This window comes from Schistocerca serialis, unplaced genomic scaffold (genome assembly GCF_023864345.2).
Source record: "Schistocerca serialis cubense isolate TAMUIC-IGC-003099 unplaced genomic scaffold, iqSchSeri2.2 HiC_scaffold_842, whole genome shotgun sequence".
Taxonomy (NCBI): Eukaryota; Metazoa; Arthropoda; class Insecta; order Orthoptera; family Acrididae; genus Schistocerca; species Schistocerca serialis.
This window is the reverse complement of record NW_026048455.1, coordinates 473048-485092: the sequence shown is the minus strand read 5'-3', so window position 1 is coordinate 485092 and position 12045 is coordinate 473048. Positions and strand designations below refer to the sequence as shown.

Below are 12045 nucleotides of genomic sequence, written 5' to 3'. Positions count from 1 at the left end.
GCATGCATGGCCTGGTAATCATTTATACAGATTTAATATTGTTTGATAGAAAATCATTCATTGTTACAGATGTGAAGAATGAGAGAGTACGTGCCGATTATCATAACAATGTTTTTCGAAAGACAAATTCATTATACTATTTCTCATGTGCCAAACCTACGTCGCAACACGTGACTGATCCCGTGGAATTTGTTTGTGTCATCAATTTACACTAACGTAAGTACGCTAACTTTTAAATTTATGGCAGGCCATGGTTGCATATGTGATATCAATGGTAAAAGGGTATGCCACAAGAAGCTATGTGAGAAACTATCCGTTGATCATAGGACACACTTACTCTCATAGCACCATCGCTATCTTATTGTAGTATACACAGAATTATACAGTAAAGATCTCTAAGGAATCTTGAGATACCGACGTGCTGAAAAGAAGACTTGGAGAAGGTGGTACTTGCAGAAATACCCTTCAATGTACTGCATTCGGAGTCAGTGGAGAGGAAATTCCCCAAAAGTTGCAGGTTTTAAAGCAAGAGGAATAATAAAAGTTAATAACTCTCTTCAGGAGGATGTGTATAATCCGTATGTTTTTTTTTAATGTACGTAGTGTGGAACTGCCGAGTTAGGTGCAACGATGGCGGCAGGGATATGTATCTTACTTTGTGAGTAAAGATTCTAAGGTGAAATCTGTAAGATTATGCAGCTGTAATTAAATACATGTGAGCAGAGCGATGCTTCCGATGTTTACAAATAAGATTTTCTAGTTTTCTAGGGGGCTACTAGCCAAAGACTGGACTAAAACACAAGTACCGTAACTGGAGAATTTAGTCTGATGACAGTCACTTAACAATAGATTTGCCTAATGCAACAGTAACTATAAGATTGTATTGCATATTAATATGTGAAACAAGTTCCTTATAAATATTTAATGATGTCTTGTTTAGACTGTTGCATGCTGTATATATTTTAGCCTTGTGCGAAACTGTCAAACGATATATATGGATTATTGATATGCCATGTCGATTAGAAAATTTACAAGAATCTACTAGTGAGAGTCGGGAGTGATTTAGTTTTACGTCTTACGAAAGATGACATTCAAAAGCTATTACGAAGTGATATGTTACCCGCTGGTCATCAGCTTTGAAGTAAATAGCGATGAAGAGGAATTTATATTTTTGCAATTTAATATAAGATTGCATTATGTCTATAGGTTTCTTTGTCTTACTACGATTCTGTCCGTAACGTTATGAATGAAGAAAACACGATAAAGTTTTGCAATGAACATTTGAACCACGATAACTATTTGTTAATTGTATAATATTAAGTCAATGTAAATCCTCTCGTGTCAACGCTATTTTCTTTTGTAACAAAATGCAGATTTTACGTTGAGGAACTATGACCGTGATTTCTTGTGCAGGCTCTCACCTGAAAATTCAGGGAAGGTTAGAGGGACAGACAGAAACTTTATCATTCGTAATGTTTATCATTCTTAATATTTTCAAAAATACTTTATTTTTAACGTTCTCAAAGTTTCAGATATTTTTCTTACAATTCAACTGAATTAGACAATTGTTTCAGCTGTACTGTGTATAACTTCGTTCTCCACGTAGTTATAAGTTCTATGGGTACATAAATATTTATGTTAATAACTTTCTGCACACGCCAGTAGCACACTTATTGAGCCGTTGAGCCATATATTCGGAATTCTGACGTATGAACACACACGCTTCCATCACTCACTTCGTCACACATATTAAGTTTTTTTTAGAAAGGCCTTTCCCGTCTTCCATCAGTTCAGCACAAACTTAAAAAATGGCAGACCCGTACGGATACTGAAATCTGGCAAGGAAACACGCAGACACGAACACGCAACATCAGATTATGAAACCGTGGTTAAATGAAACTCAAATGATGTTCGTTTCCTGACATGTATTATAAAATGTTACACCAGTGACTATCGTAATTGTTTATTACCTTGTGATGTGGCAACTGATGGTTCAGACGCAGACAGAGGGTAACCAATGGATATCGTGATAAGCATAAATATTCATAAATACGATACATAATTTGGAGTCACGTTAAGTGATGCTCACATGAGCAGACCACATGTGAGTACAACAGATGGCACGGAGCTTATGGGAAATGATTTTATAGAGGCGTAAGTCCGAACTGTATATGTTGGTTTTCTTCTCGAGATCTGAGCAAAGCGATGTGTTATCGAGGAACGTCTGCAGGTTTGCAAACAAGGCTGAAAGCACAAATGCATAAAGATATATTGTGACTGAGAAGGGTCGTAGATATTCGTATTGTTCTTGCGAGTTACTGACTTCTTAATGGATAGGTGACGTTTCTTTCACGCAATGTTTTAGTCAACAATTATATGACGTTATTTTACGAGAATGGACAGACATAATCAAAGGACAGTAGGTACTTTGGATTTTGAGGGAGTTTTGGTAAATAGACTTTGGCAGAAACCAATATAGGTTTCGATAAATAGTGAATATTTCTGTCACGCATTTGCAGCTCATTGTGACTATAAAGAGGGGAGAAATATCCGATCATATTACACGTGTGCCCTCTTCGTGCTGCAGACGTTCATAAAAGGAATTCGTGAACATTACTGCAGAGTTAAGGAGTGTCCCTGTGTGGAGGATTATGCGACGGACGACGTAGCTCAAGTGCCTTTACGATGGCTTCAGTCCACCACGACCCGGCCTAAAAGGGTTCATCCGCATTGCCCACTGTCCCCGTTAGTATTTCGCGGAGCAGTGCCTCATGTGGCCACCCTGCAGCGTATAGGCTGGTTCACACATCCGTCGTCATGTAGTCCTGCTGTCACACACGCAGCTCCTCCATTTTGTTGGCGGCACTCGCGGCTGCCGCCGCCGCTGCCGCCCCCGCGGCGGCGGCAGCAGCCCCCTTCTTCTTGGTGAGCGTCCCGGAACCGCCCCCGGCTAGCAGTGGGATAGCGTGCGGCGGCAGCAGTGGTTGGGACTCGGGCTGCGCCGTCGCGGACAGCGCGGGGATGGCCGCCGGCTTCGGCGTCTTCGGTGGGGGCGGAGGCCTCGGCACTGAGACTCCTCCAGGTGTTCCGCCGCCTCCGCTCCCTGGTACACCGCCCCCGCCGCTCCCGCCGTTGCCCGTAGCGGACGGCAAGTCGGCGAACTCGGGAGGAGGCATCTGGTGGTGGTGTGCGTGGTGGTGGTGCGGACCGTGCGGGTCCCCTTTGCCGCTGTCCGCCACCAGCAGGTCGCCGCAGATGCTGTTGGGCATCTGGCCGTTCTCGGACCGCTTCTTACCGACGACGGCCGCCGCCCCGCCTCCGACACCGCCCCCGCCGCCTCCGGGACCTCCTCCGCCGCTGCCGCCCTGTAGCCGCGTCTTGTCGCGCTGGTAGTAGACGCCCGCGAAGATGAGCACGTTGAGGATGAGCAGCGAGCAGCCGATGGCGATGGTGACGCTGAGTGCCGTAGAGTAGGCCGCGAAGCCGTCCTCCGGCTGCTGTGGCGGCGCGGCGGCAGAGGCTGAAATGGCGGACGCGGAGTCCTCGTTGGCGGCGGCTGGAGGCTGGCTCGGCGCCGTCGCGTTATCGCCGCCGGACGTCGCGGGCGGCGTGGGCGTCGCGGCTGCGCCTCCACCGACGGCGGAGTCGGGGGCTGCAGGCGCGAGGGGGCGGCTCGTCACGAGTGGCGGCAGCGGGGGTGGTGCGCCGTCGTCGTCGGGCAGCCGGTGGTGGGAGGCGGGCACGTCGTCGCCGCCGGGACGGTGCAGGTCGGGCACCAGGTTCAGCCAGAAGGAGAGCCGGTGCGCGCGGTAGTGCGTCTTCACCTTTGGCTTCGTGTCTGCGTGAACAACATATAAACGAATCAAGGAACGAAGGTCTCCGACAACCCTGAAAAGCCTGGATGTACGCTAGAAACCAACAGATTTTTAGTGACACATGAACAAAGTGCACACATCCTTACTTCAGTATTCATCGTAAAAATGAGAAAGGCTCGTATTTGTAAATGTTGACATAAATGTGACAATTTGATATTGCGTTTAAATACACTCTAATTTTGATAAGGTAAAGTAAGGCATTAGATGTAACCTCATTGGTTGTATTATCTTCATAGATCTAAAATCCTACATGTAATGTATGGCACTGACATTGAAACACGTAACGATTACATAGCAAAGGGAGACGTTCAGTAAATGAATAACAGGTCACCGACATATTTCCAAGCAACGGTATAGCAGGACTTTTTTTCCGTAGCATAACAGAATCAAGACTTAAGGAAAATGAAGACAGGTTTACAGGATTTGTCGACATAGAAAATATTTCGGCGATGTAAGTTGGGACAGGATGTTCGAAATTCTCGTCGAAAACGCGATGATGGAAGTAAATGACATATGTAGCATATGATAGCAGAACCTGGCTGTTATGTAATACGGATTTTTGATGGGGTATAGCAGTAACTAGCCACATATCGGTTTATGGATACTGTTTTGAAAAAGTACCGTTATCTGTTTCGAACTGATAGTACTAATCATCAGGCAGTTTTCAAGTTTCCGCCGAAATACATGTTACGTTGGATTACAGGTGACTTGCCGCAGGATAACCTATGGTTCGCAGTTACAAAGTTGTAATAATGATGGTTGCTCTAAAGACTTAGAATAAAATTATCGTGATGTTTCCGACAGTGTCGTTTATTTTTACTGTTTCCTTTTTCTTCTCAACGATTCGCGTCATGTTTTTCGTATTGTTACACACAAATTTTACACACATTCGTTGGGCCACAAAACTATTTACTAATGTGAATCACATATTATGATACACTTGAAACACATCAAAATGAATACAGATTCGTAATACAGTACATGAGCGCCAACGATTTGTGTCAGACTGATTCTTTCCATAACTGCGGCATTTCGGGATAGGGTGTCATTAAACTGAGAACTCATTTTACGTTAAGTATAATGTGTTGAATATGGAGGAGTAAAAATACAACGAATATTAATATAAGTCGCTGGAGCAAAATGATGAACAGAGAACGACCACGCGGAATCTTGGTAAGTGCACTTAAAAACAAGTCTGCTCAAAAATGGTTCATACGGCTCAGAGCACTATGGGAATTAATATCTGAGGTCATCAGTCCCCTAGAACTTAGAATTACTAGAACCTAACTAACCTAACGACATCACACACATCCATGCCTGAGGCAGGATTCGAACCTGCGAGCGTAGCGCTCGCGTGTTTCCAGACTGAAGCGGCTAGAACCCCTCGGCCACACAGACCGCCTAAACAAGTTTGTTGCACAGCCGTCATTACGCTTTCGTAATTGTGAATTGTTGTTTATCCTAGGGCAAATCACCTTCAAACGAACGTATCATGTATTTTGGGGAAACACTGAAAGTCGTCTACTGATGAGGATTATCAAATCGATAACGGGTTTCAAAATGTTTTTCGATACATTATCCAAAATCCAAGTGCAGCTGGTTAGTGCAGTACACAATCAACAATTTGTAATAAAAGACAGGTTCACGATTCGGATTAAAATTCAGGGTGAAAGAATATCAATGCTAATAAATGATGATGAAATTTCTGTCCTTAGAGAATGAGAATAATTACATAACCTGCTAAATGCAATGAACAGGATAATGAGTACAGAATGTGGACTGAGAGGAAGCTGAATAAAACGTAGCTAATAAGGCGTAGGAGTAATTTATTTAGCGATAAACTTAATATCAGAACTAAAGAACAAAAACTAGACGAGGGAATTCTGATAGCTTGGAAGCTAAACTGCTTCCGGTGGACGAAGCAATGAGGATATAATAATCAGACTATCAAATGCAAAGAGGGGTATTCCTCCCAAATAGTAATCACCTAGTGTCAAACGTAAGCCGTATTTCGATCAAGTTATTTCCGAGAATGGACGTTGGGAACACAGCATCGTATGGAATCGAATGACAGACTTTGATAAAACCGGAAAACAAAATAATAGCGTTTAAGGTATAGTGCTATACAAGGATATTGAAAAACAGATGGGCTTCTCAGATAAGGAATGAAAAAAGTCCTTGATAGAACCAGCGAAAAGACCAACATATGCCGAAAAACAACAGGAATTAGGGACAAGATGATAGAAAATGTGTCAATACACCTGCGAATAATTCAGGACAAATGTTGCTTGTGCTACTCTGAGATGAAGATGTCGCCACAGGAGAGAGATTGGAGACGTGATACAACAAACCAGACAATTTGTCTTTCGTTTGAAAAAGGAAGTGAAATGATCATTTGGCATCAACTGGGAGTTAAATCGTAATTTTACTCCCTCTCGTTTCCTAAAAAAGGTACAACGTTTGTGCGTTTCTATCTTTCTTCCACAAACAGTGAGAAGAAGAGCTTCGGATAGTAGCAATAAGGGTGTCCTGAGACCATGACATCTCTCTCAAAATCCTTACATCTCGGACGGTAAGACAGACACCGTCGGTGGAGCCTCAGTAATGTCTCCACGTGCTGTGAACTAACAATCCAGAAAAAGGACAAAAACGTATTTTATTCATAATTTTAGACAACAAATCCGTGGTGCACAATGGGGTACAGAACTGTAGTGCACGAGTACCTGTGTTGTGGAACCTGGCCGAGTCTAAATTTAGGTACTACTTTGTAGATTTTTGTTCTCTAATTCACATATCAAAAAAATGCTTTGCATTACCTCAGTTCCGAGTGTTTCGGAACATGTACAGGAAATTGGCACAGAGATCAACATAAACATAATTTCCGCCCTTTTCTATTGCTTATGAAAACCACACACGCATATTGCACCACCATACAGAGAGACCTTCAGAGGTGGTGGTCCAGATTGCTTTACACACCGGTACCTCTAATACCCAGTAGCACGTCCTCTCACATCGATGCACGCCTGTATTTGTCTGGCATACCATCCACAAGTTCATCAAGAAACTGTCTGCCCCGGTTGTCCCACTCCTCAACGGCGATTCGGCGTAGAACCCTTATAGCCGTTGGTGGCTCACGTCTTCCATGAACAGCCCTTTTAAATCTATCCCACGGATGTGCAATAGGGTTCTTGTCTAGAGAATATGCTGGCCACTTTAGTCGAGCGATTTCGTTATCCTGAAGGAATTCATTCACAAGATGTGCACGACGGGGGCGCCAATGGTCGTCCATGAAGACGAATGCCTCGCCAATATTCTGCCGATATGGTTGCACTATCGGTCGGAGGATGGCATTCACGCATCGTACAGCCATTTCGGCGCCTTCCAAGACCACCAGAAGCGTACGTCAACCCCACATAATGCCACCTCAAAACAGCAGGGATCCTCCAGCTTGCTGCACTCGCTGAACAGCGTGTCTAAGGCGTTCAGCCTGACCGGGTTGGTTGATGGCACATGCGACACTCATTCGGTGAAGAGGACGTGATGCCAATCCTGAGCGGTCCATTTGGCATGTTGTTGGACCCATCTGTTCTGCGCTGCATGGTGTCGTGGTTGCAAAGTTGGACCTTGCCATGGACGTCGGGAGTGAAGTAGCGCATCATTGTAGCCTGTTGCGCATAGTTTGAGTCTTAACACGACGTCCTTTGGCTGCACGAAAAGCATTATTCATCATGGTGGTGTTGTTGTCAGGGTTCCTCCGAGCCACTGTCCGTTAAGCAGCGGTCATCCACCGCAGTAGTAGACCATGGGTTATCTCTCTGTACCTCCTCCATGCCCAAACAACATCGCTTTGGTTCTCTCAGAGACGCCTCGACACCTCGATTGTTGAAAGCCGTGCCCAGCACAAAGTAACAATGCGGACGCGATCGAACAGCGGTATTGACCGTCTAGGCATGGATGAACTACAGACAAAATGAGCCGTGTAGCTCCTTCCTCGTGGAATGACTGGAACTGATCGGCTGTCGCAGCCGCTTCGTCTATTAGGCGCTGCTCATGTTTACATCTCTGGGCGAGTTTAGTGACATCTCCGAACAGTCAAAGGGACTGTTTATGTGTTATAATATCAACAGTCAACGTCTATCTTCAGGAGTTCTGGAAACGGGGGTGACGCAAAACTTTTTTTAATGTGTGTAATGTGCCTCGACTCATGTAGAAACTTTATTTTATTAAGAGGTTGACGTATTACACGTATGCTAAGTGTCTTGAAACTTGAGGGTCCGGATGATATACGTATCTTTAGGACAACATTAACTCAGACGAGTGACGGTGGAGAAAGAAAACTGTCATTAACTTGATGCTACAACAATATATCCACTTGTATGATGCAATTCAGCGAAGCTATTAATGGAAATCGCGAGACTAGAATTGGAGATCTGCTCTTGCTAGAAACGGACCCAGTGTCTCCACTGCTGCAGGACCTCAGCTAGATTAATTTCTGAATTTATTTTTCTTGTCATAGCAGGTAGAACTTAAATTACATCAAACGTTATGTTTTGTCAAATGGTCGGATTTATTGGTGAGCTACTTCTACTGCTCATATTGCAGTGTGCAGTTGAGACAATAATAATTTAAGTAGTGATATTTTTGCTACTAAGTCGGCTGGTACATTGAACTTCTCTCGATTAGGCTGAAGAGATGTAACTACTGTAAATATGCTATTGTATGTGATTCATCTTGAACAAACGAACAAACGAAAATGGTTTTTTTTTTCTTTTGCCCAGACATGCTTCGCTGAAATTACAGTATTTCTGTGTTTCTTTTTTTTAAAAAAACAAATTTTCGTTCTACTAAACAGCGGGGAAAATTCTTTACTACATGTACATACAAAAATTGGAGTTTCTTAATAAATATTCACAAATTTGAAAACAGACTCGATTTTTATACATGGCTAGTTACAACTAACTGTGGTTTTCCTATGTTTTGCGTTCTACTGTGTTTCTTTCACAGTTAGGCATTTGCAACAATGTAAAACTTATTTTAGAAAAGTTATTTAGATCGAGAGACTAACATTACTTAATTGTGTGTGAAAGCCCGAAACAATTTTGACAGTGTAAAATGGTGTAAGGTGTTCGAAATTCTCGGAAATGTACGTATAAGCTGCAGGGAAATACGAGTAATAAACAATACTTACAAAAACCAAAAGGAGCAATAAAAATTGAAAACCGAGAAATAAGTACTCATATTAAAAAGGGTGTTAAACACAGATGCACTGTCTCACACCCACTATTCAATCTATTTATCGAAGAAGCAATGAATAAGAAGAAAAGTAAGCTCGGCACTGAGATAGGAATTTAGATGGTTCAGATGGTTCTGATGGCTCTGAGCACTATGGGACTTAACATCAGAGGTCATCAGTCCCCTAGAACGTAGAACTGTTTAAACCTAACTAACCTAGGGACATCACACACATCCATGCCCGAGGCAGGATTCGAACCTGCGACCGCAGCAGTCGCGCGGTTCCGGACTGACGCACCTAGAACCGCTTGGCCACCACGGTCGGCGATTGGAATTTAGGGTGAATTTATACAACTGATGATATTCACTGATGATGGTTGCTATTCTCTGTGAAGGTAAAGAATAAATACGGAACCTGTTGAATGGCACTGACTATCTTATGGGCACATAGTTCGGACTCAAAGTAAAGTGAAGAAAGGCCAGTAACAAGTATTAACGGAACTGAAATTAGCGATAAATTTAACATCAAAATAGAGGACCACAAAGAAAACGAAATGAAAGAATTTTTCTACCTTGGAAACAAAATAGCGCATGAGGAACAAGGTCTGAACGACATAAAGTGGAGACTGGAACAGGGGAACTAGCAAAGAGGATATTCCTGGCCAAAGCTTTTCTAGTAGTCTCAAATATCGGTTTTCATGACAGGAATAAACTTTTGAGGATATACGTTTGGAGCATAGAATGGTGTGGAAGCGAATCATTGACGATTGGGAAATTGGAAAGTAGGAGAATCAAGGCGTTAGTGATGCTCTGCTATAGAAGGAGGCTGGATATCTAGAGTCAGTGTAGAAAAGAGTAAAGGGGTTTTCCACATTATCGACGAAGGGAGGAACATGTGGGAAACACTGACAAGACTGAGAGACAGAATTACAGTATATCTGTTTTGACATCAGGGAACTATAGAACTAGAGGGAACTGTAGGGGATTAAAAACTGTAGGGGAAGAAGACTGAGACTGTGTAATATGCGATTCTAAAATGATATGTAGTAAAATATATTTACGGAATCTTGACTCTGCAATACTTTAGATGTAAAAAGTGGATCAGGCGTAAGAATATGTACCTGAGAAAGATACTAAAGAATCCGCAACATACCTTGTTTTCAGTAATAACCAAACAGACGAATTTCACTCTGAGATGATAGAGACATTAGTATATCACACAGTTTAATTTGCTCAGTAACCTAAAAGTGAATTCATTCATCTTTCTTCAGGAGAATATTTCATCACAAGTTTAGTACTTGGGCAGGTTTCCGTTTATCGTTTATAGTAAATGACTAAGAACTGCATTGCCTTCGTTAACTTCACAAAATGATCTGCAACGATTAAAATATGTAGCCTTATCGTTGATGAAAAAATAAGTAGCGAGAAGTGACGAATGGGTTATTGTGTATGAAAATACAAGTACCAGTTGAAGAGAGGTACCCGTTAGTGCTATTGTGGCAGCGACAGTAGCCAACAATGCCAGTAGCGGCTTATTATTTCTGAGTGCTGTAATGTAGGAATGGACAAGTACCGAGGTTGAGGTACTTCTTGTGGACTGCCTCGTACGCCGTCCACTCGATGTTCTTGAAGCGGTTCCTCTCCTGGCGCGCTCCGTGCACCAGGTCCGGCTCCTGCGGTTCGTTCGGATTCCTGAAGCAGAACAACCACTCCTGTGAAACACTACTCATGTTGAACTAGTACAGAATTATTAAAACACTAGTCAAACGAGAAAAAGGAAAAAAACTTCGGCCTTTGTAAAATAAATAATTTCATCTCTGAGCCAATGAAGATTCTTTTACTTTGCGCTTGAAACTGTAGAGGAACATGTTACTTTGACTTGCTTTATAACGAATAACCTAGTACACAAATGTTTGCACAGTAACGCAAAACAGCAACGTCAGTTTAAATTTGATGACACTTGAGGGAGACTGCATGTAAAATCATGAAAATGGAAGACATTATCTGGCATATTTACTGGTTTCTCCTACTCAGTGAAGCAAGAATTCGTGCTTGACCCCACTTCAGCAGTTTACTCACCAAATAGTTTTGATATCCCGACAGATAGGTTCTATGTAACACCCAGTTAGAACTGATAGAGAAACTGATCAAAATTTCCACTTGGTGTAAAGAACAGCAACTCTTCTTAAATGTAGGCAAATGTAACATAGAACCTACAAGAAAGGGAAAAAGGAACAACGGTAAAGATCACAAGACTACTGGCGTAAATCTTAAGCACGCCATGTCGTATAAGTATTAGGTGTAACACTAAGAAGTGACATCGAATGGGGCGGTCATATAAGATTAGTATTTGAGAAGGAGAAAGGGATTTTAGCCACGGTAATACATTTGTAAACGAATTCGCATACCAAACGCAAGTATGACCTATTCTAGACTTCTCTTACTGTGTTTAAATTCCTTACAATGGCGGCATTCGGAGGTGCACTGCCAGGTTCGTTAAGTAGTCGGTTTAGTCGATACGGAAAACTAACAGATACGTTCAGGAAATGTACATGGGAATCTTTGGAGGGACGGCGATACAGTTATTGTCAAAATCTATTGGTTAATTTAAAAAAAAATATCATTCAAATACTGTGAGAATACAACAAGAGAGAACAGGGCGAGTACGGAGGCATATAATAAGGTAATAAGGTACTTTCCTGTCGCTCAGTGTGCTAACGACACAAGCAAGGAAATCGATACCTCTAGTACGAAACAAATCCAAACACAAAGACGGGGTGTGAGCATTTAGTTCGCAGGAAACCACGTTTAAGAAAACTATGAAAATGAAGTGTTATATGAAGCCAAGGACTATGAAAATGAAATATTATACGACGTCATGCTCTGGAATTTGATAGAAACTCGGCACTATTAATTTCGTTTAGAACTAAGGTAAGAT

The 12045-nt window shown here is 42.5% G+C and overlaps 1 protein-coding gene across 1 annotated transcript in view; it reads right to left on the bottom strand.

The window, feature by feature from the left end:
• Positions 1-1608: 1608 nt before the first annotated feature.
• LOC126452251 (neuroligin-2-like) overlaps positions 1609-12045 on the bottom strand; it is a 162374-nt gene continuing 151937 nt past the window's right edge. Inside the window, exons 7-9 of the mRNA XM_050091042.1 lie at positions 10681-10799; positions 3116-3838; positions 1609-3073 (exon numbers count right to left, since the gene is read on the bottom strand). Coding sequence (XP_049946999.1) covers positions 2832-3073; positions 3116-3838; positions 10681-10799 — 1084 coding nt within the window. The 3' untranslated portion in view covers positions 1609-2831. The remainder of the gene's footprint in view (positions 3074-3115; positions 3839-10680; positions 10800-12045) is intronic.